The 27335-nt window shown below is 44.3% G+C and overlaps 1 protein-coding gene across 1 annotated transcript in view; it reads left to right on the top strand.

Annotated features, from left to right (window-relative positions):
• LOC8034325 (phosphatidylinositol phosphatase PTPRQ-like) overlaps positions 1-18666 on the top strand; it is a 190946-nt gene extending 172280 nt beyond the window's left edge. Inside the window, exons 7-15 of the mRNA XM_042287453.1 lie at positions 880-952; positions 1233-1339; positions 2166-2370; positions 2989-3085; positions 4327-4576; positions 8339-8378; positions 8454-8562; positions 8633-8700; positions 18521-18666. Coding sequence (XP_042143387.1) covers positions 880-952; positions 1233-1339; positions 2166-2370; positions 2989-3085; positions 4327-4576; positions 8339-8378; positions 8454-8562; positions 8633-8700; positions 18521-18666 — 1095 coding nt within the window. The remainder of the gene's footprint in view (positions 1-879; positions 953-1232; positions 1340-2165; positions 2371-2988; positions 3086-4326; positions 4577-8338; positions 8379-8453; positions 8563-8632; positions 8701-18520) is intronic.
• The last annotated feature ends 8669 nt before the right edge of the window (positions 18667-27335 follow it).

Below are 27335 nucleotides of genomic sequence, written 5' to 3'. Positions count from 1 at the left end.
CAGGTGACGACTATTGTATTAACAGTTATAATATACTCTAAAAAAAAAAGGCCCGTTTGTCTATTTTCCCGCGCACCACTCGGAGAGCTAATCACCGCAATTTACGAAGGAAGCTCAGCGAATGACGATACCGAAACATGTGTTTAGATTAAAAAAACGCAATGTGAGTTGTGACATTAAGCAATGCAAAACGTCACGCTTACATTGCTTAATATCGCGACTCAAACTGCCTTGTTGTTGTTGTTGCTGTTGTTGTTGTTGTTGTTTTCGTCTAAACATATGTTTCGGCATCATCATTCGCTGAGCTGCCTCCGTAAGTTGCGGTGATTGGCTGTCCGAGTTTTGGCGCAGGAAAGTAGATGCGCGGGCTTTTTTTAGAGTGTAAACGTGAAGATTAAAAAATACGCAGGACCGCATCTTTTTTACCTCAACTTTTTCTGAGGCTCATCATGCACGACTCGCCTGCCTGATGACTATACGGTTAATACTTTCGAATTTAGTAATTCTGCTTGAGGGACAAGCGAACAGTTGTTAAAGAGTGCTGGTTAGTTAAGATTAGTTAAGAACAAAGTACAACATTAACATAACTTGAACATAGTGAACGTAAAGCGGCAATGCTGACAACCCTTTCGTTATAGGAAATGATTTTTTTTTAAAGAACTGTCGTAATGTATTAGATTAACAACACAATGTGCGTTAGAGTCGCCCATTAAGAAACGACACCCTATATTTAGATAAAACATTTAAAAAATGTAGATGAAAAAAAAAAACGATAAAATCAGTCCTTCATGCTGTCTTCCTCGTGCTGAGATATATATCTCTGGCTTTCATTTCACCCGCTGCTTCCCTTTAAGCTATCTTGAATTTATGTTCATCCAGGTGAGGGCGTTCAATCGCGGCACAACACACGGTCCTTACTCGGACGAGCTGGAGATAAAGACAGGAGAGACGGGTGAGACTTGCTACTCTCGTTGACCTGTTGAAAAATATCTCACTCTTCGTACCCTTACTGATGTAAACGATAAGATTTAGGATGGTCAATAGTTGAGCTTCTTATATCATGGTACCATTAGTGCGACAGATGCCGATTTGTATCTACTGGCAAAACAAGTTTTGCCACTAGATACAAAATTCTGGCTAAGTGCCCGGTACAATTAAACTGCCATCCGGAAACTTCTGCACCGAACCACTTGTGCCCTTCATAAACATCCCCTCTCACGCAACGCGCGCAGTTCCAGATGCACCCGCCAGCGTCCGCTGCGTGAGGAGAGAGGAAAACAGCCTCAAGATTCAGTGGGACGAGCCTCAGCGAACGAATGGAATCTTAAAGCACTACCGGGTATGTTCTCTGTTCACAATGAGCCGTATCGGGCTTGTTTGCGTGTCTATCTACTCTCGCAAGTATTCGGATCACTAGATATTTATTAGTTACCTATTAAAACGGGCGAAATCCTCAGTAATCACACCGTAGTACTGCACCTTGCCTAGCTACACCAGCGTAATTAACTAATTACGTAGCACTGTTACATCTCAGCGTCAGGCAAACATATTTTTTGGGCCATGTGGCATGTAAACTTAGGGCAGTTTGCACAATATAGATATCTTGGAAAGCGCAGAAAAAATTATGTTTGTAATAAATTATTGGTCACGTTCTTCCACATAAACGACGAAAACCAGGGTCGGAAACAGAAAGAAATTCAGTTCTCTTCTTTACAGTTTTCTTGCGGCTGTTCAGTTCTTTGTCACGCTTTCCTCGCACAGTGAGGTCAATGTACGGTCGTCCTTGATACATAAAAAATCGACTTGTCTCTAGATAAATACACATTCTGCAGCGATTTTCAAGCGCCTTACCTCATTACCTACAAGCAAGCTCGTTCGCCCACATTATCTTAGCTGTAGACGTTGCACCCTTGGTACCCGTTCTCGGAACAAAGATGCATCTGCGTAATCGTCGTCCCACAACCAGCGCCCTAGCGCCTGACTTGGCGTCGGAGACATAACACATCAGAAGCATCAGAGAATGAGTTCGCGTTTTCAGAAATGCAGATCTGATCCCAGACAGGTATGATGTATTCATAATTTTGGCATAGAAAATATTCTCTTAAACACATTGGTCTGTTCGAGGCGTGTTGAGTGACCTATTTACTTTCCTTTTCTCGGTTCAGGTGAACGTATCTCTCACACATTCGTTCAGCAGTTCGGTGAATGCCAGCAGCCGTCCCAGGGCGGTGGTTCTCGAAGATCTCACCACGAGAGAGTACAACCTGAGTGATCTCTACCCAGGAACCACTTACAGGGTGTGCGTACAGGCCAGCACAACCGCCGGTTTCGGTGACGCTGTGTGCGACCTTATCTCCACTAGAGCTGCAGGTAAAATTTGCGACTCAGAGAGGCTATTGTTTGTATTCTCCCTCACTCGAGCCTGTTTACGGTTAATTGGGAAATTTTCGTTGATCGCTTCAACTTCTTCGAATGCTTTTGAATTAGAATTGTTGGAAAAATTATATGGTTTTCAAGGAGAATGCTGAAAAAGATCATCTTCTTTGCTTTACTGCTCGGCGCTTGATCTTCCGTCAATTATATGCGGCAAACTTCTACTCCAGTTTGGAGTTCATAACGGGGAGAAATACTAACGGCACAAAAGACAACTAAATTGAAACAGTCTAACACAGTTTTCTTGAGCATTTAATATTTATTTTAGTACGGATAAATCTGTATTGTACCAGTTTTTCTTATCTCGGTAACAAACACATATTTTTGAAAGGGACCATCGTAATCTTTGAGCGCTTCAAGATACAATAACTTAAGCAATGGGTACGTCTTGGTGATTTTTGAAGCCTAATACTAATTGTTTGTTTAATGTTTTTATAGTACAAAACATAAATTTCAATAAGCGACCTATATTTGACATATAGTTTATCTGTCTGGACTAATGCCTGGAACCTGCCATAATTGGTCAGTAATGAACGTTCACCAAACTCTCCGCAGTACCTGTGATATCAACGGAACCAAGGCTGAACGACATTGTGAACAGCACCATCAACATAGCCTTGAATCCGGTCGACTTCGCGAAGGGCCCCATAACGTAAGCTTCCCAATCTTTCCTTGGGATGCACTCGTTCTTCGTGTGCAGCATGCGCGGGAAGGTAACTTTGGTAGCCTTGCAATTGCACGTGGTTTTCCGCACGTGCAGATATGTAGTAATCTGCGGCGGCCAGATGTGTCTTGCATAGCCTCCTCTATACTGACAAAGCCTGGCAGAACGCCACGAGACGCGGCCGCCGAAATTGAAAAGGTAGAGTGGTAGACAACGGATGAGAGGAGGGCCACGTGACGGGCGCCCAGCTGCGGAGAGACGCCGAAACACACTTCTCCCGAGCGATGGAATGTCGGCTCGTGCTCCTCGTGTTTCTCACGCTACCACTTCTTTTCTCATCGGGTTTGAAAACCATGTTTTGGGTCCTCACCGCTGCAAAAGCTGTGGGTTGACGTCTAGGGGTGCTATGTTGCGCTTTTTGGACTCCCAAGAGACTTGGGAGAAGGAAGTGACGTCAACGACACAGCAAACGCAGATTGGGTGTTGATTTCGTTTTCTTCTGTCAACATCCAATCTGCGTTTGCTGTGTCGTTGACGTCATTTCCTTCTCCCTAGTCTCCTGGGAGTTCAAAAAGCGCAACATAGCACCCCAGGTTCCTTGAGAAATCCTCTGTGCTACCATATCCTCGCGTTCCAAATCTCCGACCGGGAACTCTATGGCTCCGTCGTCGAACTGCCAGTTTTTGTGCTCATAGAGGAGGCTATGGTTCTTGGCTGTAGGCTGCTCCTTTGTAGATAGCATCAGATTGCCTTGTCGTGTCTGTTAGCACGATCTAACAGACAATACAAGGAAAGCCACGTGCATTCGCTTCGCTTAAAGATACTTCGTTTTTTTTTTTTTTTTTCGACGGTGGCAATACGCACGAAGCCCATGGCAGTATTTCTACTGTCGACAATCAAACAACAAGATATCAAGCCAATCCCTTTGCAGTAATTGTCGCAAAGTATGAGCGCAGATGCTTCGCTGTTCTTAATATTCTTTTTTACGCATGTGCAAGAAAACACAAAGAGATGAGTACTTCGCACGTGCAGTACTCACCTCTTCGGTAGGCCATGATCATGATGTACATGTAAAGAATTCGGGACCGCTGAAAAGTCTTGTATGTCTTATATGTGCTTCGTGCGACGAATAGGAAACTGTGAGTACATAGAGTGACTTGTCCACACTTATGAACTGCGGTTCTCGGGCTAACAATCCTGGCTGTTTCTTTTTCTTCTTTTTTTTCCAGGGCATATTATATTTTTGTAGTACGAGGATCTCAGGGCGTTGAAGAACCGGTCGTTCCTGTCAACTTCAGCGACGCCCAAGAGATGCAGCTGGGTTACTACATGGCGGCGATGTTCAGTCCCGAGGAGGTCCGGGAACAGTCCGACTTTGTGCTGGGTGCAGGGAACGTCGTCGGCGGCTTCGAGAACCCGCCTCTCACTGAATCGACGCCTTATCGGATCGGTCTCCTTGTAGCGAGCAACTTTTCTGATGTAAGGCACCCCCCCCCCCCCTACACGCGCATAAGCACTGCAAGGGGAATTATGTTAAACGTATGTTAAAGGTATGGATCAAATACGGTCCTCCGTTCTATTATCAATAAAAAAAATTCCAGCATACGTAACTTAAGAAGAAAAACAAAAAGGATTTATTTTTTATTGAAAGATTAATATGAGCTTTCTTTCTTGTTAGGGGTTCTAAACATGTTATGAACATTAATTGAAGTTGCTGCCAATATTTTCTCAAAATTGTAAATTCAGGAATTCGGAAGATTAAAAAAAGCCTTTTTTTCTGACCTCATATTAGACTAACAAAATTATATGAAATCAGACGGTTCATTCAATATCAGTGCTATTTAGAAATTATAAGGAAAGACACTGGTAATAAACCCCCTTGAAATATTCATTTGGCCACATTTAACATGCAATATTAAAAAGACCACCAAAATGTTTTCTTACTTTATATAAATACTGCTCAAGATACCGTGTAGGTTGTAAGGTATATGTACAAACCTATAACCCACAATGCAGACATTAGTTGGTGTTGTTGGTTTTTTCTCTTTATGCACTAGCCATTGCAGAAGCAATAGACAATGTCATCGAGCGTTCGATGCATGCCTGACGCCGCCATAAGTTTAGCTCATATGAGGCTGATGGCAGTTCACGAGACGTCTTAAGCCGTTCCGCTCTTTGCACGCGCAGAGCTTTTTGCACGTCCAACAAGGTTGTTGGACGTGCAAAAAGACGAAAGTTCCCGGCATGAATCGCGGCAGCTAGCGGTGGCGTAGCCGAAGGGGCTACAGGGTGCAGAGGCTGGTGAGATCGGTTTTTTCGATAAAGACAAGGAGCATTCATCCTCTCAAATTTCAGCGCGAGAATAAGCGACCATGTGGGGGAGCACCACATGGTCGCTTATTCTTGTTGAAGCGGATATTTTTGAGAGTTTGGCGTTTCCCGTCACCGCAGCCATGGGACACGAACCTCAACTCGAGTCTTCATGATTGTAATCAAGCTCAAGTCGACTGTGCACGCAGTACCTGTGTAATTCAAACATAGTCAGTATGGGCTGATCTCCGTCACTACGTCAGCCTCAAAATCTCCTGACTATAGGGTGTATTCCCTGGCGGCCATAGCAAAGTGCGTAGCTGCTCAGCGGGTGCTGACAGCGAGCTCTCACAGAGCGTTTGCTACGTGCATTCCGCACCATTAATCTGCCGGTCTTGGGAACCTATGAGTGTGAGCTAGTTTTGAGCATGCCCATTGAAAGTGCTCTTAAATATTGCGTCCCTTGATTGAATATCCATTATACTTTATTAGCACGTGATTCAATGCACTTGGCCAGAGTACCTAACACTGGAACACAATATCCCTTCAGGGCCCTTTAGTATTGTCACTAATAGTTTATATTTATTTACAATTCATTTTTCTCGGCAAGAGGCACACTCCCTGCTTCGTAAAGCTAACGACATTCCGAGTAGCACTAACTGGCATGACGGAGAAAGTTTTATTAAGAAATTGGCAGACTATAACAGAAAAATTAACTGGAAGCTAGCTATTTACTTTGAATTTTTTTAATATTTAGCGTATGCGTGAGTAATGCAGGTTATTAGGCACCGATAAATACTACTCAGAATTACTCGCTAACGTTAATGACCGAATAAACTGTTCTTAGTTTTTCTTTGTAAGCAATCGCAGTCGGCAGATTAATTCGAGAAATATGAGCATCGTTCATTCCGTTAACTCGGAGCCAGAACAAGCGAGTACGTGGCCTGGTGTCTATCCTATGCCGCCAAGGTTGAAGGGGTCATAAAATTATATCAGGTTGGAACGTTCATGACTTTGCAAGGGCGTATTGGTCGAATGATGAGGCGGAACATCCGTTTAGACGTAAAAATAAAGTCTGCGCTGTGGCATTACTCAATGCAGAGCGACGTGCTTGCATAGCGGAATGCCACATTGCAGAATTAATTTTAAGGTATAAACAGATGTTCCGCCTCATCATTCGCTGAGCTGATTTCCTAGATCGCAATGATTGGCTCTTTGAGTGCTTTGTGAATAAGTAGACGCGAAGGGCATTGTTTAGAATGTCGTCAAACAGCAATATAAAGGATATCTTTTTTTTTTTTTTTGAGGAGTTTTCCTACCATTCTCTCCTAATGCTAAATTGCAAACTGTGAACACCTACTTTCCGTCATAGTTTCATAGTGTTCAGTCTTTTCCCTTGAGCGCAATCGCTCTCGGGGAGGAGACAACAGGACATCCACATTTCCCACAGTGCGATATGAGCTACGGTTCGGACGAGCGCTCCAACATGGCTATTACCACCTCCATCAATTGCACCGTAATTCCTTAAGGGGTTTTAAACTTTGTAATGTAAAGCGAAATGTCCAACCTGCGACACCCTGACCAGCCGATCACGGCCCGACGAGTGGCATCAATGCCCGAAAGTTTCCGTCATATCATCTTGTTACGCCACTGATACGCGAACACATTGTCACATCGGCGATAATTCAGCGAATGATGAGACGGAACGTCTGTTTAGACCTAAACGTGAAGTCTGCGCTGTGGTACTACGCAATGCAAAGCGTCATGCTTGAAATTCGTAATGCCACGGCGCAGACTTAATTTTAGCTGATTTCCTAGATCACAATGATTGGCTCTTTGAATGTTTTGCGGGTAAATAGACGCGCAGGAATTTTGTAGAGTGTGGTTGGACACGTGCCACTATGCGAGTGTCCGCCGAGGCATTGATTGTTACAAGCCCAATTCGAGTGCTCACACTAGGGAGGCTCAATAATCGGCGACAACTTTTCTTGGCAATGCAGTGTAAGTTGAGGAGATCCCGCGCACAGCCTGATCCAGCACTCAAAATGGGATAGGAAACGCATGCCTCTGCCCTCCACTGCATTGCCAAGGAAAGTTGTAGCTGAGAAGAGTTAGGGTGGGCGCAACTGCTAAATCGGGGATCACGGGATACGGACGCCATGTAATTGCTAAATTTTTCTTGGAGTCTACGGGGCAAAGGGTCGTTTTATTTCCTAAGTGTGGTTATAAGAGCCCATAAATGTACTCGAATAATTTACGGAAGGTATATGTGATTACATTTTTATAGCCAGCAGTGTTGTTCTGATAGGTAAAGTATTTGTTTAACGCGAAAAATGATAAATTCCGCCATCTTGGACGTTGCTACTTGTCTGGCAGCCCTGCTTTCTCCTCTCGACGTTTGCAATTTCTGGAGCGAGAAGGAAGCGAAAAAGGCTACGCCAAGGCATTCGTCTCTTGCATTGGGTGGCGAGAGGAGGAAAGGCACATGGGGCAACAAAGCAAGCGTCTGCTCGCGTGCGGGCAACATTGGCGCATATCCTTTACCAATCGTCTCCCTCAGGCGCCGCCATTAAATTGCAAACGCTCTCCAGGATTTGAGTTGTGCCCACCCTCACTAGAGTCTCCCCATCTCACGCAGCTCTCGTGTTCAATTCATAAGCCGCGCTAGACTGCATGTCCTCAGGGACGTGGTTTCGATCACACAATTACGTAACCAAGCTTTGCAAAGACAAGACTGAAAAACATAGTCCTGTTTTATTCTCGCAATTTTGCCGCGACCAAGAAAATTCTAAATCAGTGGCGGTCCATGCGGGTATACTTGGGCCAGACTACAACTAGTGCGCCTCTGTAAAGACATGAACATTCCACCCCCAGAATTGTTTCACGAGCGGCAGTTTCGATAAGTTTTTCATCCCTCGAATTCTCTTTCAGGAGGTTCGCTACGGATACCGATTGTCTGAACCGGTGGTGGGTGAGTTGCAGATAACGTTAAGTACGCGGCCCACTGCGAAGTGCTGTTTACGCGGTTCAATCTTTTACTTCGCAGTGGGAAAGACGGATGGAACTTCTGAGATCAGCATAGTTTTGGCGGGGGTGCTGGCGCTTCTTGTACTACTGGCGTTAATGTCCGCTGCCCTAATTTGCTTCTGCATCAGGTGAGTGCTAGATGGACGTTATTTGCCCATACCTAGGGAAGAGTAGCTGGACCCCCTATTTGCTTTGCAGAAGGCGTTCTGGGCCCGGTTCACCAAGAACAAGGGGCCCCCAGGATCCCCTCTCACGGCTGTCAAAACGTTCGTATTACATAATTTGACCACCAATTGGGTTTGCTTGTTCTTCGGGTAATGATTAGGGTTCCGTATTTCCGGTTTTCAGCGGTTTCATTTGAATTCGACCAAACTTATCGGGGGAGTCTTCCGATTTTTATTTTAAGTTGTATGTTGAAGTTTTATTTTACCGACGAACAAAACTGTATTTTAAAAGATATTAAAACAAAACTGATCCGGAAAAAAAAAAGAAGAAAATCCGAAGTGCTAGAGGTGAAATGTGTCAAAAACTCAATTGTTTCCTCCAGAGGCTACTATATTTTACCCCGCAGGGAATAATATTCACAATATTTAGCAAAAGAACGGTGATTTTTAGGTTTTAAAGTTACTTTCGTATAAAATAGCGAACTTGTTACATGGATGAACTTTGCCTCCAATCTGAATTGATCCAGTGAAAGAACCGTTAAAGAAAATGTCATGAAACAAGTATCAGTGCTCAGCTATAATCGTAAGCTATCTGGGCCGGTTTTCTCGAACGCTAACCATACGTTAAACCTTAAACCAAACTGAATCAAACATTTTAGTGTCCATAATAAGTGGTGCACGATCTTTACACGAGCCAGCAACCAGTATACGCGAGCACATGCAACGAAATTGAGTCATAGTCCTCTATTTCATTTCATTTCATTTCATTTATTATACCTTAAGGGCCCCTGGGGGGCCATTACATAAGGGGGGGGGGTAACATAAAACACAATATAACACTTCAAGGATTAAAATCAAATGCAGGGACAAAAAGGTGGAAAGAACATCTGTTATTTTACAGTGCAATATCTTCATTATACAATCATATGCTTCGTAAGTTCTGCTAAAAACAAGGCATGATCAGTAATTGTTACAATGGACTCAGGTAGCGCATTCCAATCCCGTATACACAAAAAATGGGAAGAGTTTTTTAAAATGTTGGTTTTGGCAAAGGGCATTTCTATCTTCTGGCAATGATCACGGCGCAGGGAGACATGACTGGCTGAAGAGAAGAATTCATGGTCAATCCAGGGCTTGTAAAACAGGTTATGAAAAAAGGACAATCTATATACGGTGCGTCTAGTGCTAAGGAGAAGTAATGATAAAGAAGCCTTAAGGGCAGAGGTGCTCGTGGGTGAGTAGTCAGCAAGAATGAATCTAGTTGCGCGGTTTTGGATTGATTCTAACATGTCGAATAGGTAAGCCTGATGGGGGTTCCAAATGGTAGAAGCGTATTCCAACTTGGATCTAACAAGGGCGCAGTATGACAGCTGTTTGATTTTCGGTGAAGCTTGACTAAGATGGCGTCTTAGAAAACCTAAAGTTTTTTTAGCACTGGAAGTTATGTGTTCAATATGGGAGTTCTCCATGAAAGGTCAGAGCTTAAGTGCACGCCAAGGTATTTAAAAGATGACACCTTTTCAATGGGCTGGGATGTAAATTGATAGGTGTAATTTACTGGATTACGGGATTTAGAAAAAGATACACATTTACATTGATTATGATTAATGGACATAAGCCACTCGGCACACCAGGTTTCAATTAGGAATAGGTCTTCTTGTAATGTTAGGCAATCATCTTTACTGGAAATAGCGCGATAAACAACAAGATCGTCAGCAAACAGACGAACACAGCTTCTCAGGCGATAACCGATATCATTTATATAAATAAGGAAGAGCAATGGGCCCAGTACACGCTTAAGATGACAGTAAAATGTATGGGCTCCTTGAAAAAGGGTAATACAGACGGGCTTTTCATCGTCAGAGTGAAAGCTACGTGCTTGTTAGACCAGTTGATCGCCTACCTTTTACATCGGACGCAACTGTAAGCCTCTCTTTATTCTCCTTTTCCCCGGAGCCCAGGCGTTTCACTGTCATTCAACGCAACTAGAACACTAAGTTGGGAAACTCATCAAGGAAGTCTGGACCCCTTGCGTCCACCGAGACCGAACTAGATACGGTTACAGCACTGCCCTTGAGCGGTGAGCCAAAACATGAAAATTGCTTTATATAGCTACTGCCAGACGACACTCCGAGATGGCGCCATCGGCCCTTGCGTGACTCGACTGGCCCTGTACGTGCAGCCGTGCAGTTCCCAGAGTGGCCGCTGCGGGAGAAATCGCGGCGTTGCGATCGCGTCTAGTTCGGTTATCGAGTACGGATCGGAGCAACTTTTTCAAAGCGGGCTCCTACGGCAGTTTCCCGACTGAGTTGTTCTAGGAACGTTGCGTTTATCTTAAATGGAGGACTATGACGTCAGTTCCGTCACGTGTGCTCGCGCGCGCTGGCGGCTGCTGGCTCGAGGAAAGATCGTTCACCACTTATTATGGACTCTGAAATGTATGGCTCAGCATCCCTTTAAGTTCGTTTCCTATTGTCCCTGGAAGTCACGTGACTGGGACAGCAGGGGCGCCGATGGAAAAACAGTAACTACAATCAAAATGGCCGCGACGTTGATGAAGGGTTATGATGCTAGTGAACATTTATTTCCATCCGGCTTTCGTATTAATGACGCAACATCAACCTATTAACACGTCAAGCAAAGCGGAAGTTCAGAAGGACTGCTGCACAAACTGATGGCGCACTTCGCGGACGCATCACTCTTCAGCAGTCTGGGATTCAAGACATACGACGGTCCAGGAGCCTTCCAAGTGTTTTCGTGACGAGCAATAAATTATGTTTGGCGAACAAATATATCTATACTAATACGGTTACTGTTGTGTGCTATGCGCATCAACCCGTGAGCAGCGGTTATTTGTGGCGAAAGGGAGTTATCATCGATAAAGTCTTCGTTCGGTGGGCACAGGTGGTACATTTTCCTGTTTCGTGTATATTCTAAAAAAAAAAAAAAAAGTATATTCTTACACACTTTGTCACATATAATACACCCCAAGACTTCAGTTCGACGTACAGTGCCCTGATGTTGATCCGACGGTACCAACTTTCACGAGCGGCTTGATTGCCGAGTTGTACAACTTATTAAAATAGCTAATGTACGTGTGACTGACTGTAAAAAACGTAGTCCGGGTTTTGTTGGCCCTACTGCAAAACCTCAGTGTTCTTTTTTTGTAGTTTTTTATACGTACTTTAGCGGTTTAATATGTTATAAACCACCGTCATCGAGCCTCTCGTAAAAATGAGGGTCGCCAGTTAGGCATCAGTGCGCTGTACGTCGAACTAAAGTTTGGGGGTGTCTTATATTTTATATGTGACAAGGAGTCTAATGGCTACGCACTTTTTTTTTTTTTTAGAGTTTGACTGCTCGTCGCATACGCGGTATTCGCACCCTGAGTGTTCTGCCGGAGAGGAATGATTTCACGTATGAAAGTAAACGTCCACTGGCTCCGAGCTGTTTGAGACGTGCAACGATGACGTCATGAGTAAGGGAGTCAAACGCGTGACGTATGTCTAAAAATACGCAGTGTGCAATGTGAACTTTTGTTTTTGCCTCATTATGGCCCATCCACATGACAGAATGATCCTCGGACGGATTGACCATGTGACGACATGTCCGCGGTTCGTCCGTATCCCAAGCGTATCTACACAAGCGAGACGACGAGCAGACGCTAGCGAAGACGGACCGAACATGCTCGCCACCCCACGGTGCCGCGAAAAGAAACTCCAATATCGCACCGTCGTCCAAGAGAGATATTAGCTCAGACATGACAGTGACACAGGCATGGTCCTGCTCCAGAAGGCTTCGTCTTAGAAGCGACGAAGTTCTGGTTTCGCGTAGGCGCGCTTGGAGATGCCTTGACACACTCCGCGCTCGTGCACATCACTCAAGTGCACCGCAGACATAAGAAAGGTCTTGCTCGGTGAAAGGCTGATTGGACGTGCAAGAATCATCGCGGCCTGCTAGCCGAGCTTTGACGGGAGCTTCTTGGCACGCACACGGAGGAGTACCGGAATCTGCGGCGCGTCAGCCGGGCAAGTCTCTGCATTTTTGCTTCACGCATGGAACCAAGAATCTTGCGACAAATTGAAGCAACGAACGCACAAAACACAACAAAGAAAACTATGCGCCGTTTTTGTTTTAACCCTCCGAAAACAAAAATAAAGCACAACAAGAAGACCTTGTATGGTTGCCGGACAAAACACTTTTCAAGTCAATCACCCACCAAAAGTCAGCAAGTGAAAAGGTGCTTGGCTTTATCAGTCCGCGCGTCCGCAGGCGAGGCGCGGATCGCAGGAATCGGTGACGTGACGGTGACGTGCTACACGGTCTGCGGACAGAAATCGCGATTCGGTCCGTCGTGTCAATCGGCTATAAAGCGCAGTTAGCAGGTCCTCTATTGCGTCGGTCGTAGATCTTCTAGACCGAAATCCCGCCAACTGGTTTGGGAACGCTTGTGAACGTTCAAGATGCCAAAGGACACGCCTTAGGGCCCGTCTTTCAGGCAGCTTTCCCAGGCAGCTTGTCAAAAATACCGGTCTATACGACGATACAGCACAGCTCGGTTCGCCACTCTTGAGGACAGAAATCACTAGCATCACTTCACGTGGCAGGCAAAGTGTTTCTTCCACTTTTCATTAGGCATCTCTAGGTGGTTTGCCAGTTGCGTCCAGTCAATACTTGGTGGTGCTTGATAGGTTATGATGATAATGCAATTCATGCAAAGGTGCAATCGAGCTGGACAAAAATAAAGACAATACTCCCGAGTCCACGTTATTCCACCCGGACCCTGCGCATTCCAGCCTTTGCAGCGTTGAAGCTTGTAAACAGTGAAGTCATCGTCTACTTTTTATGGAGTCTGTTGATGAAGCGCTGTTTGTTCGATCAAAGATCCAGGTTGGGGTGGAATTGGTCGCGCGAACTCATTTACAAATAATGCAGCTGTCTGCCATGGTCTTATTCATTTTCGCAGTCCAGGATCCAGGACACTGTTTCACTTCTTTGTGGAGAAACGTGGGTGCTCCGCTGTTTAACTGGACGAAATCCAACTTTGCTACTGTGTCGTGTCTTCGAGGTGTTTTGCACTTTTGTTTGTGCGTCTATTACCCAGTTACCGTTGTGCGCATTGAAATTTCCCGCTAGTAGAAGTTCTCCTTTGGCCCGTTGTTGTATCTGAAATAACACATTGGGGTCCCATGTCCCTGAGGGGCGACATACAGTGTCCTCCATGTCTAATATATTACTTTGACTGCAACGTACTCTTCACTTTCTGAGCACAGATCGAAGATGTCTAAGGCGCTCTGTTGAAAGGATGGTCTCGCCAAGAGAGAAACACGTGAAAGGTCCTTCTACACAATTACTGTACTATTGTAAAACACACATGGAGATAGCCTCAGCTCTCCTGGAAGGATGTTTGTCTTCTGAAATGCCCATCGATTGTTCTATTCTGCAAAATTTGACGAAGATCATGAATGCGCGTGTGGCGTTAATTTACATTCCTTTGTAGAACGGAGGGAAATTTTGGTTTGTGGACTCGTTGACACTGCTTGTTAATTCTTCCAGTTTTTAATATGACCCCATAAGCGGGAGAATCATATTGAGCAGTGCCAGGACTCTTCGTGCCCATTGTGCGAGTTGCACCCTGAGCGAAAGAAATCCAGCTCTCACTTGCCGTTTTTGTTGGCGCATAAGAAGAGTTTGTAGAAGCCTGCCGCTTTGAGTCAGTCGGAGTATTTTTTTGATGGCGGTGTGTTGGCCTCTTGCTGTAGTTCTTCGATGCTGGTATTTTGGGACCTCAGTTGAAGTCCTGTTGCCGTGCTTTTACCATGACCTTTGAGTACAGAAGCGTAGTTTGGAGTCTTCGGACCTGCTTCTGTGCCTTATTTCCTAATATTGGTTTGTGCGCCCTGGGGTAGCTGACTACTCCCCCTCTTTTGTTTTGTCCGCTTAGTCTTCAGAATAACAGTTTTTGCGGCAAGGAAACTGAGTTAGTGTTGGCGAGCATAACCGCTGGTCTCCCTTTCTTTTTTGGATTTGGGGCAGGACTAAGACGTAGCACCATGAGCTTCTCCGCAATTCTCGCACTTCTCTTGTGCAGTAGACTTGACCTTATCCTCGTGGACGACACCACATCGACTGCATATGGAAAGGCGTTTGCAGGTTCCTTCCTGGTGCCCATAGCCGCAGCATTTCGGGCACTGTATTGGTCGTTCTGTGAAAAGCGCCACCGCGTGTCGTACGTGGCCGAGGTATTCGTAACTTGCCAACAATGTTGAACGTTGAATGTTGTTGAGAACGATAATTTCACTGCTGTGCTTTTGCCAAGTCGTCGTACCCTAGCCACTCGATCGCCTGGGGATAACCAGGTTCTCTCCGACGTCGGCATCCAAGGAATGGGCTTGTAGGCTCTGACCTTCAGGCCACAGAGTTCAGTGCCGGCAAGAAGCTTCGTAGTTGTTTGTCCGTTACCCGTATCTACTGCAATGAGATTGAGTCTACAGTTGGGCCTGATCTCGACAATGCACTCTGGGCACATCTTCTCAAGCACTAGTGACAGATTTAATCTGTTGAGTGTTGTCATCAGCTGATGTTCGACAGCAGTAATGAAAATGACAGTCAGGCCCTCAGAGGTTACAGGCGAATTGACATATGTTCCTGCGCTTCTGCTTCAGCTTGAGTCGTGCTTTTTGCGTTTCCTATTTCCCTCGGCGTCAATCCAGCCAGCGCAGTCGGCGTTTTGTTGAGAAGCCTTGCTCCTTCGGGGCTTTGATAAAGATAGGTTTTTTTTTTTTTTTTTTTTTTGAAACAAGTGTGGTTAGATTTCAGAGTGTTTACATCTGCCCGGTCGAGGTCACGTGGTTTCTGGGCCGCGTTTACAATACGACGTGCGAGGAGCCTGTGACGAAAGTGTTGATCGTCTGCAAGCGTCTTTTCCTCTCCGTCCATTTCCTCCTCGCCGCGCGACATGACCACTGCGACCAATCTGCGGAGGAAGAGTCCAGCATTAAATTGAAAACGCTCCTCATGGATTGAGTTGCTCCCTCTCTTAAGTTTAGGCTCTCTAAGAAAGATGGTGTAGTTTCGAGAGATACATTGGGAGGAACTCTATGAGGTGTTTCCACATCAGGTCGTGCAATAATGGTCCGTGTCTTATTTTTTTGCGAAATTTCTAAGCTCGAGGCGGGGAGATTGGCAATTGGTTTCACTATGGTACTTCGCGCAGCCGTCAATTTTACACCGAAGCATGCACGTAGTAATATTTTTACACTATTTTATGGAAGATCTGCGACATGTACAAAGGATATCAAAGTTACAATCCAAGATTTCTATAAAAGAAAATACGAAACACGTCAAATAGACACGTTTTAGAGACACATTCACAAATTATTTACCGACAAACTACTTCATATAGAACGAGGCAAAATATATCGAAATTATCATCTTTAAATACATTTTATTAATACATACAAAAAATGTGCTTAGATATTATTGTGGTTCTGTTATAATGCAAGAATGCAGCTCGTTTGTCTAAATGTAACAAAACTGCACGTTAATATTAAAAAGAAAAAGCTTTATTTTCTTTAAACTCTCCTTAACCGTTTACAGTGACTCAAACTAACTTGTGATGAAAAAACATTGAGTAACATATTGAATTGAATATACCTTATTCAGACAAACGTCTTGGAGGATAGGGCAAAAGGCGACTATGGTCGCCTGACAAGGGCCCGTCCCCCTGTACAGTCCAGCAGCAAAATGTACAGAAAAAAACCGCATCAAAACAATTCTATCATTACACAAGGCCACAGTGACATATACAAATTGTGATATAATAAAACAGAAACACATAAAAATACCAACACAGATTACATTAGACGGAGAAGAAAACTTCTTATGGTGGTTTTAAATGTGTGTATTGTATTAGAGCTATTAATCATGGACAGTATTTCAAGATGGTTTTTTAATAATTGTGCGATCTGATTAAGTATTTTCTGACTACCATAATTTGTGCGTATTCTCGACTGCAGGTAGTGCGTATGGCGGAAGGTGTATGTGAACGCCCTGTTGATGTAATTCTCTTGCACGAACTCAGGGTGTAGTTTAATTTTGTGGAACATGCCAATTTCTGAGTGATTGATTGTTAAGAGAAAAACGACAACAAACCTTCACTCGAATTGAGCTACCATGTCCTTGTTATAGCTACGGTTCTGTGTTTTCAGGTAAATCCGATAAACTCCAGAAAATACTTGCCGGTAAAATTTTTGACAATTTGGATTTATTCAAAAAAATTCAAATTTCGAGGTCACGTTGGCAAAATAATAATAAGAAAAACGGTATGTTACAATGAAGTTTCTCAAAGCACAATGTTAGTGGTCCTGAGGAGGGGCCACTTCAGTTTGTTTCTTTTATCTGGGACTATTGTCAAAAGGGAGTTTCCTGTTTATCTCGTCAAGGTTCGTTCAGTATAATGGTCCAATGTACTTCTGGGCCCCGACGAAAGTCACTGTTTCGGTTTCCAGTTTGTACTATACTAGTTGTGCTTCTTAGAGGGAAGAGGGATTGTGTTTTTAAAACAATGAAATTAGTGGTGCGTTCTTTATTATCATATGAGGTTTTTGAAGAAGCTTCGAATGTGACACGTTATCGAAAGCCTTTGAATAGTCACAAAAGATGGCATGTAGTAGCCATTTTTTATCTAAGGCAAAAGCAATGTCTAGGGTAAATTCTAGTAGCTGGTTAGAGGTAGAGTAGCCAGGACGAAAGCCATGTTGTTGGGGACAGAGAATCGAATTAACATCGAGGTACTCAGATATAAGTTTATTGACTATGCGTTCAAGACGCTTGCAAGAACATGATGTCAATGAAATTGGTCTAAAGTTAGTAACCAATCGCTTGCAACCAGATTTGAACAGCGGAATAATCTTAGCTGATTTCCATAGTCGAGGCATGGTTGCACTGCAAATATATTTTTCAAAAATTACAAATAAGTATTTGGAAGCCTAAGGTTAATACCGGTGAAGAAAATAATTGAGGATCCCATCAGGGCCAGGGCTCTTCTTAAAATCAAGCTTTAGAAGTAGATGAAGAACACCATATACACTAATGTTAACATCCGACAAAGCCGAGCATGTACCGTTAGAGCATAAATCTGTAATGTAATTATTATCAGAACTAAACACCGATATAAAGTATTTGTTAAAACAATTAGCAATCACTGCTGGTTCACTAGCACATTCACCCTGAATAATAACACTTTGCGACGTATTACATTTTGGAAGGATAGACCTCCAGAATTTGGCATAATTTGATGTCAAATATTCAGATAGAGTTACGCTAAAATACTTAACTACTTATATCTTTTCCTTCAAAGTCGTCTTTAGAACCTAAAAAAAACAAAAACAAAAAAAACGTTAACAGCCAAGCCTACATTGCGTTTTGTAAAACATTTCCTTTGTGTTTTCCGCATCAACTGCAAGACCTCTCTCGTAATCAAGGGGTGCGAAGGATTTTTCTTATTTGAAAGTACAAAATTGTTAATACATTTATCTACAAGGAAGTTGAAATGACTAAGCCGCGCATCCACATCTGCGTATATACTCATAGCACAAACGTTATCGCAACAAAAACAAAATTCATCAATTATAGCTACATCGTCACCCTGTTGAAATCAAAGATTGTGACGATTACAGGGTTTATATGGTTAACACTAAGTTCGAGCCTAGTTAAAACTGCCTCTTGATCGGAAATTCCTTCAATCGTTTCGCTATTGTAACCTAGGTTTGTGATGTTCTGACTAAGAAGAACAGAAACCAATACGATATTAACTTTTTTTTTTTTTCGTGTGATGCATATTTTTCGCAGAAATGCTTTGACTCATGTTTTGATAAACACATTGCCCAACACCTCGCTTCGCTTGCGCTTTCGTTTTCAGTTGATGACAGCTGCCTTCCGGATACGGGCATGACTCTGAGCATGGACACCGGCGGCTGCCTCTACATGACGGAACTCCCGAAGGAGGGACTGCCCTTAAAACCGGCGCCTGCGAAGGAGCTTCAAGAGTATGTCACCAACAGATAGGCACAGGGCAAACCCAGGGGCAAATGCGCAGATTTTGAAGATGCGTAAAAAAAAAAAAAAAATTCGCAGCCTTTTTGAGTGAATTTCTTGGACCCGTTTTCGCGAAGAAAATAACATTTTGCTGAGGCAGATGCCAAAGTGCCTTGTGTTTAGTAGCCCATGCTGCTGTGTTTTCTTCAACGCAACGCTTTGCCCATTATTTTGTTTTTGTTCCACTGGGCACACGTGCAGAGCGAGATCCATCTTCCCATCATCAAGCTCGTCACTCTCGGCAGAAAATAAAATTGAGTATTTATGTAGTTCAAATTGCATTCATCATTTCTGATACCTTCGCAGAAACAGTGCTCATTCTGCGACGTGGCGCTTGCCTTTCTTGATGCACGTTACACCACCTAGAACTTCCAGTAGAGGCCAACATACATCTTTCGTCATGCACGCATATGCGGTTCATTTTTACCATGATGAATACCCAACAGCCCTTCTTCCCCCTTTCCCCAAGAACAAAGTTTGAGTAAACGCCTCTATGTTTCCAGTTTCTTCAAATCCCATACTTGTCGAAAAAAAAAACAACAACCTTGTTTTGGAAATTGCTGTGCATATTGTCGTTGAAATGCGAGAGACTTTTGCACTGTCTTCTATTGCATTGCCGTGGGAAAGATCTTACCTGAGCTGAGGCTCGTTTTTGCGCGTTGCCCACACCATGAACCCGTGAGATAAGGCTGCTGAATCAGACCATGCAAAGTTCATGTAGAATTTAACCTCCATTCACCCCTAAGCTGAGAGGTGCTACGCTTTCGCCGGACCAATCAGCAGCTTCCCTTTCATCACCTGACCTAGCTCTCCCAGCTCTCCTCGCGAGGATGTGGGCGAGAGTGTGATCACGTGACCAAGCATCGACGTATGATTGGTCCAACACTCTCGTACCTTCCAGCGCAGTCTCGCTTAGGTGTGAACGTAGAATACCGTTATGGCTGACCAAGCCTTATTCAAGTTCTCAGAAGCTCGAGTAGCTAGTTGCAGGAAACCCTGGCAAAATATATTTTACTCCAGTTCCTACAAGAGCAGAAACAACATTCACCGCTCGCAGACAACATATTGCTCGCCGACACAATTTAGCCAACACTGAAATGTTTGACCGTGGATAAATTGCAAAGCGAAACAAAAATTAATTGAGAAAAAAACAAAAACGAACCAAATCGTTTTTTTATTACCAGGATCACGAACTAAAAACTATATTTCAATTTAATGCGCGAAGTAACATGCATAAATGGGTCCTTCCACGCCAAACGACGCAGACCCTAGACTCGACCATTTCCTATTTAAAAAAAAAAAAATTCGTGGCTTTTTACCCAAGGTCCTGAACCTTTTCCTAAAATATTTTCGCTGACTTTTTTTTTTTTATGGCGTGAGCGTAGTTTTAATATTTTTAATGGGTGCGAGAATAGCTATCTGACAATAACTGAGAAACATTTTTTTGTTCTTATTAACAATTTATGTTAAGAATTCCAACGGCTTTTAGCTTGCTATGTTGCGATAATTATGCAATTTTTAATGTGAAAATGTTTGTTAATGATTAAACCAAATGCATAAAAGTTAGCAAATTTTTCAAATTGTTTTTTTAAATATCATTTTCCTTGTGCGCCTAGCAATTATAACTTTTTTTCTATTGGAACTCCTTTGGATGTATTAGAAATGAAGAAAAAAAGTCTGCCATACAACACGATACTTAACAGAAAAAAAAAAGTAATATAAAGTTGGGAAAAAGTCCGTTTCGCTGCCTAAACAGCAGTTTAGTGTACCCTGAGGTGGTCCAAGTAAAAATACGAAAAAATAACGACTTTAGAAGAATAGTTTATTGCCTTTCATTTCTGAAAGTGTAATCAAAAATAATCTTTTCTCTAGATTGAGAGAACAAATATTGAAGTTGATCTCCCGCGTCTCAACCTGGCATTGTTTCTTTGCGCGTATTCACCGCGCAACACGTTACCTGACACGAAAGCCGACACGAGAGCTGAGAAGCTTTGCGCACACTCAAGGCAATTGCTGGTCGGGAGTGTGATTTTCGCAGAGGGTTCTACGCATGCGCGTCCTTGACTCACAATGGGTGTTTTCCGGAGTTTCAAAGGGCGCATGTGCAGCAGCAGCAGACAGGAGACCGCCATCTTCGATGGCGAGGAGCGTGGGCGCGTTTCCAAGTTCTCCGACATGGCCCAACTCTGTTCCCTTGTCGGCTTCAGCAGCCACAGCAAGCGTTGTCGCGGTTTACGTTTCTTCAGCTTTTCTTCTAGGAGCCCGCACCCGACGTAGCGGTAGCTTTGGATTCGGGCGATTCGGGGAAACAATGCGGACGGCTCGTAAAGGCAGTTGTCACTTCGGGGTCGTTTTTTCGTTTCCTTATTTTTTTTTTATTGATCTGCCAATACAAGTCCGCTCCCGTGGTTGCAGTTGCCACTTCGAGAAAGGTTCATGTTTTTGTTCCATTTTTTTCTATTTGTGTGTGGATACAAGTCTGCAGATTTGTTAGGTATGCTGTCGACTTGCTTATGCGCCACGCAGAGCGAACGCTTCGGAGTTCGCGTTTCTATGACGATGTGTTTGACTGGCGCACGTTTTTGCTTGCTAAAGTGGCGATTTGGCGTTGCTACGCAAACTGCCTGTCTGCTTTTTGGTTGTTCTAAAGATTGTAATCGCCCACGGTCACCAAATAATTACAAAGCATCGAGGTAAAGCGGCTATGCTGCGCAGTTTGTTGATATGTGCACACCCGAAAAGAAATGGGAGCAGCTGTTTTTCGCCCCGAACGCATCAGCTGCTCTCGTGGTTAAATAAGAAAGAGGAAATAACCGACTTGATGTGTTATCTTCATGTTTGTATCGAGTAAACAAATTTGTTTGCAACATTGTTTAAAGTCACGAGACTCAAAACAGACGGGAGTGGTCAATTTCTTTTTTTTTTTTTTCCTCTTCAGGACCTACAGTGACGCACAGCTGCAGCCTGACGTTGGGTGACATAAATGCCGATGCCCTGTCTCAAATCGGCAGCTGCACCTAAAAATCTCAAATATTCAGCAAATATGTATTTTAGTGGTGATTTTGACCTTGTAAAATTTCAAAGTGTAACTCCTCTCCAGCAAAAAAATTCCTAGGACGCCTAAGTACTTATGTGTTGTGAATGCGAAAACATTCTCGGCGCCGAGAGCAGCAGAAGCGGCCGCAGCGCCGGCAGGGAGTGCGGCGGTGCGCCGCGCAGACCGCCCCGCTGTTTGTTCCGAGACTTGGCGACGATGGTGGATTTTGCCTACACGCAGCGCATTCTTACAAGCAGCGCGCCACGTCTTCCTATCGCACACTGCGCTGCGGCGGTGACATCACGCCCCCAAACTGCGCAGGCGCGGCAAACCTTGCTGGCTTCACGGCGGCTTCCGTGACGAAGTATTGTGGGTTGCTGTGCTTTTCTTTCTGTTTTATTTTTGAAGCGTGTCCGCTTTGACCTTGAGCGCACCCGCCGGCTTCAGTTACGAGGCATCTGCTTTGCTATGCTTTTCTTTGTGTTTTTATTTCCGAGGCGCGTCCGCTTTGACCTCGAGCGACAGCGCCGGCTTCCGTGACAAAACATCTGATATGACAGACGCAGCCAATTTAGGTTCCGTTTTCCGCGGTTACGGGTTTTTAATGTCTCATTTTTACGCGGTTGCAAGCGAGAGCAAGCGTGACTTGACGAGGTCCCGCACAGCTCCTTATCTACTGTGCGTGACTATCTCGAACAAATTCGGCAAAGAAGCTTCGAGCTTCGCGCGCTTGGGGGCGAGAATGAACAGGCATTTTCCAGAACAAGAAAGCAGGAATGAATGATAAGTTACGTCGGACGTCGGGAGTAACAATACGCGCAAATCTTCGAAAGGCCCGTGACCGAGCGTTGCTTTCTTGGCCCTGCGGGCGGCAATATAATGGATGTAACGGCCGAGGATAGGTTTATTGTGCACACAGATAGATGCAGGTTACGTAAGGTACCTGAATTCAAAATGGTGGCATGCATAATTCTCGAGTTCTCGCCGAGCGCATCCAAAAAACTGGAGTCATGACTACGTTCAAGAAACACAGGAAACAAACTACTTTCTGTCGAAATAACTCGTCAGTCAAGGCTCCTGAATTCAAGCTTAATTAAGGTTCAATACAGGCCTGTGAGGACTGTTTCAACATATGAACAGCGTTCTTGGATAAACTAAACTTTTTGCAAGCAGTACTGATATTCGATTTATCGAATTCTTCGAAAACTCAAATACTGTCGTGGATGTAAAATGATCAACACGAGTAAAACTGAAAATAAATGTTTAATCGGCGAACTTGTGCCACAAACAAAAGAATTAAAGCACGAGCGGCGAGATATCGGCGTGACAGCTGGCCTTGAGCCAGACTGACTCGGCAAAGCCCATGCTGGGCTCCGTATCTACTACACTCAGTAGCTCCAACATTCGGCCTAGAATGTTCGAGCGTTAAACATTTTGGTGTAAGAGAAAACGCAAATCTTCTAGAAGTACAGACCAGCGTTCCTCCTCGGCAATGCACACGGCGGCAGTACTACGAATTCGAAAGTAATTGAATTATTCGGGCAATCAATATTCGATTCCAATTTGAAGCTCGAATATTCGCACAGCCTTCTCATTGGGTGTTTTGTAAGTTATCAACGTTAAGGATTAGGTATTAGCAGTATTTACTGCGTACAAAAATCGTTGCGAGACGCGTTCAACACTTAGGGTAAGGCGGGCAAAATGAGACATGGTGCAAAGGCGACATTTTGGGTTTAGCGCCATCTGTATATTCGACTTCCCATGTGATTAATTTGATCCTGGCCTCTGAGATTCCTGGCGCGCAAAGGTCTCCTCCGGCCCTTCCGAACGCTTGTTTGCGCAGCAGAAGAAGTGGATACCGCAGCTTCCCCAGAGCTCCACAAGACGGGGCTGATACAGAGCCGTTAATGATACTGATATCAGCATTGTGGTGTTACCGACCGGATGCGCCGCTAAGTCAGAGCCCGAGGACTGATCGGATCGACTAACGATGACGTGATGTTCGAAAAAGATCGCGGTTTTCTGTCAGTCGCCCATGTGTATATTTATAAGACATGTAGATATTACTCAAAGAAAGTAATTAAGATAAGTTACTGAGTATTGGCCTCAAAAGTAATTTAATCAGAGTAGAAATTACTCAAATGGAAAGTAATTGAGAAAGTTACTAATTACCGTAAAAAAGTAGCAAATCACTTTTGAAGTTCCGTTCATATTTTTTTTTTATGGTAACAAGAAAGTAAATTGTTTTTGATCCGTTAGCGAAATTGTGCTAGCCAAATAAGAATCGGCTTGTTTTTTCACAGAAATGCTTTAATAGCTGCCTCTGCTTCTGCGTGCCTAACTGTTTTGTATTTTTTTTTTTTTTTGTCAATGACGTACTGCAAATGTATCACTTCTACTTTGAGGTTTAGCACTGCCTGAGATTGATTTTTTAGGGAGTGTTTGCTTGTTTACAGTGTTGCGAAAGTACATTTAAAAAGTACTTCAAGTAAAGTACAAAGTAAATTAGAGGTTATGTACTTCAACTAAAGTAGTAACTGCACCGGGTGCAATGTTTGAAGTAACGTACTATAAATAAAATATATTTTAAGGTAAAGTACAAGTAACTTTAACACTATCTTTCATCATGCCCTTTCACGATCCCTATAGAGTGTTTTTTTAACTGGTATGCATTGCTCCAACAATAATCGGAAATGCATCAGTTTTTTAAGGAAAGAGCAGCAAATATGGTATAAAGTCAAATCGCCACAGAGTACTTGTTTTACTCTCGTTGAGGAGCTAATCGACACAATCTACTCTTAAGGCATTTGTGTCGGTCTTATAGCCGCCATTCCTTCACTCGGAGAAATGACCAGACGACGTCTCGAAAGAGCGCGTTTTCACACGACGATACGCCATTTTTTTGTTTTCAAATTTGGGGAATGTACATTGAAGTTGGAAGGTTTACTTTAAGTATCAGAAAAAATACTTTGGTAAAGTATAGGTGCACGCTCAGAGAATTTACTTCAAATAAAGTGCAACTTTTCTAAAGAGTAGTAGTGTGGCATTTCCCTTTTGGGGGGTTACCACTTAGAAACACAGAAGGTTCCTTGGGTTCGGATAATAACGTGTTTATTGACTTAAATGCCTACACGCTTCGCTCTTAGACAAGAAAAGTCTGGGCGCTGGCTCAATTGCCAGTATCACCCGGTCGGTTTCCCGCGCTGCCGCATTAGACAGATTCAGGGAAAGTCGGAGGCCCACAAAGAAAAACCCAAGGTCCGTAGAGCCAGGGCTTCCGCCGACGAGAGCCCTGGCCCACGTTCGAGGCCAGCTTATGTAGCCTCGGAGAATGGACGCGCCCGGGGAGGCCGCTAGCAGTCGCGTCCATTATAACTCTCAAGGGTGCGCCAGTGGCACATTCACCCAAAATGGGCAAGGGAGCGCCGGCCCCTTCGGGGAATTCGGCCTCGTTTCCTTGTATCCAGGAGGCCGCCGCCATTGGTGACGACGACTCCCACGGCCTGCTCGAAGCTAGGCCTGGATAGTAATAGGGGGACCCCCATGGTTCCCACATACTTTAAGTATCATTTACTCAGAGTACTTCCCAGCACTGCTTGTTTATTATTTTTTATATAAAAACGTTGGGGGAATCACAAAGGTTTCTCGACCGATTTTCGAATCTTTGAAGATCTGCATATTCTGAGCTTTAGGAGGAAAGGCAACGCAAAAAGGTAACCTCTGCGTTGCCCTTTGTGCGCAATTCTTTTAGTACAGCACAAACTACGGCAGCACCAGATGAGCTTCAGAGCGGGTGCTGCATTTTGTTGTCTTCTTTGACTGAGGATGTAGTGTGTGCACCTCCTGCAGTGGGCGAGAGTTCCAACGTTGGGGAGAAGCGGGAACCAGCCCTTTCTTCGAATTTGTCAAGTCTCCTTGAGCTTCGGGACACAAAGAAACGCCAGTCTTCGGCGATAATCCCGCAGTTACTCTGTCTCATTTGCGACGTGTCTGTCCGTTCCCCGCGCCTCGTAGCAGGGTTATTGCAGTGGGGGCACGTGAAACTTTTGGGGGTTTCGGACTCTCTAAACCACTTTCGTCCCCCTCCCCCCTTCCCTCGCCACATGCTTCCCCCTCTTTGCAAATATGAGCTGATCTTCCAACATCTTATCTCTTTTGTGCAGGAATGTTTGTTGATAGGCAAAACAACAACTAAAATTCGAAAGTAATTTGTAATTTGAGCAGAAGTTACTCGGGAAAAGTAATTAAACTACTAATCACCCAAATAAAAATGTAATTGAAAGTTATTAAGCTAGTCAGAAAAGTAGTTAAACTACAGTAACTTGAGTAGAGTAGTTGAACTACGGAAAAGTCTGATTTATATTGAAGGACGGCGAATAAAGGGCGAAGCGTTTTGGTTGGTTTCTGGGATCTGAGCGTGACTCTGTCAAGCGTCTTTGGCCCGCGCCGGGCCCAACGCGACAAGCATCATGGACGATTACACCTCCCCGCCTTGCTTTTCTGAGCTCACCCCCTTAATTTGCAACGACTCCCCTTTCTCAATGCCCCCCCCCCCCCCCCCCCCCGCCCCAAAAAAAAAAATTTCAATTCCTGGGGAAACCCCTGATACGACGATGACAGGAAGCCATACCGCGTGACCGTGGCGTTATATTTCAAGCCCTGGACATGAATGACTTGTGAATGGCAGCCGTCTACTTCGACTGGGCTGGGCCACCCTGCAGCCCACTGCCTAAATAAGCGACCGCGCCATCCAGACTGACGAGACTGCCAGGGCGCTACCATCTGAAACTTCCATCGAACGGCCCGCATGGTCAGATCGGTTCGCTGACACTCGCCTCAACCGTCCCCGAACTTCCAAAACTCGGGCAGCGGTTTAGGCGGAGATCAAGAGTTCCTGCAGTAACTTGTCAACATCGGACAACTTTGTACGCAATTCATCGACCTTGGAGTCTGTCGAACTTTGTTGTTTTCGGAGAGTCACAAATTCAGTTTTTATAGCATTTTGTCCCTCTATGATATGCGCGAACATTTTTTCAGTCGTGGGACCCGGATTGGTCTCAACATCACCACAAAGAATCAACTTGCACACATTAAAACAATCATTAGCGATGTCAAGAAGGGTTTGTGGGCCTGGCACAACTATTAGTGTAAGATAGTCACTTTTGCATGAAGAAGTCTTGCTATCAACCTGAACAAAGAAGAACATCGGCTTAGCGATCGTCATGCTCCTGTGACTTTCGCCGAGCCCCCTGAGCCGAACTTGGTTTGCCGCTCCTTTTGTAGCCGTGGCATCCTCAGACGTCACAAATCCCATCACTTGAGGGAGGAGCCTTTCGCTGCTGACGCCTTGTAGAAATGTTCCGTCATAATGGATCGGTAGTTAGATGACGTTGAAGCTTCCACTTGAAGCACCCGTGCAGCAGTAGAAAGGAAGTAGGAGAGCCTGAACAAAGAAGAACATCGGCTTAGCGATCGTCATGCTCCTGTGACTTTCGCAGAGCCAATCAGTAGTGTCCGCGTTGTTACGCGGACACTACTGATTAACGGCCGGAGAAAAAGAAACTATGCTTAACTTTCTTGCAGGGTGTGCCCCACCCGATAG

Source organism: Ixodes scapularis, unplaced genomic scaffold (genome assembly GCF_016920785.2).
Source record: "Ixodes scapularis isolate PalLabHiFi unplaced genomic scaffold, ASM1692078v2 PGA_scaffold9__187_contigs__length_104089568, whole genome shotgun sequence".
Taxonomy (NCBI): domain Eukaryota; kingdom Metazoa; phylum Arthropoda; class Arachnida; order Ixodida; family Ixodidae; genus Ixodes; species Ixodes scapularis.
This window is presented reverse-complemented; position numbering and strand designations above follow the sequence as displayed.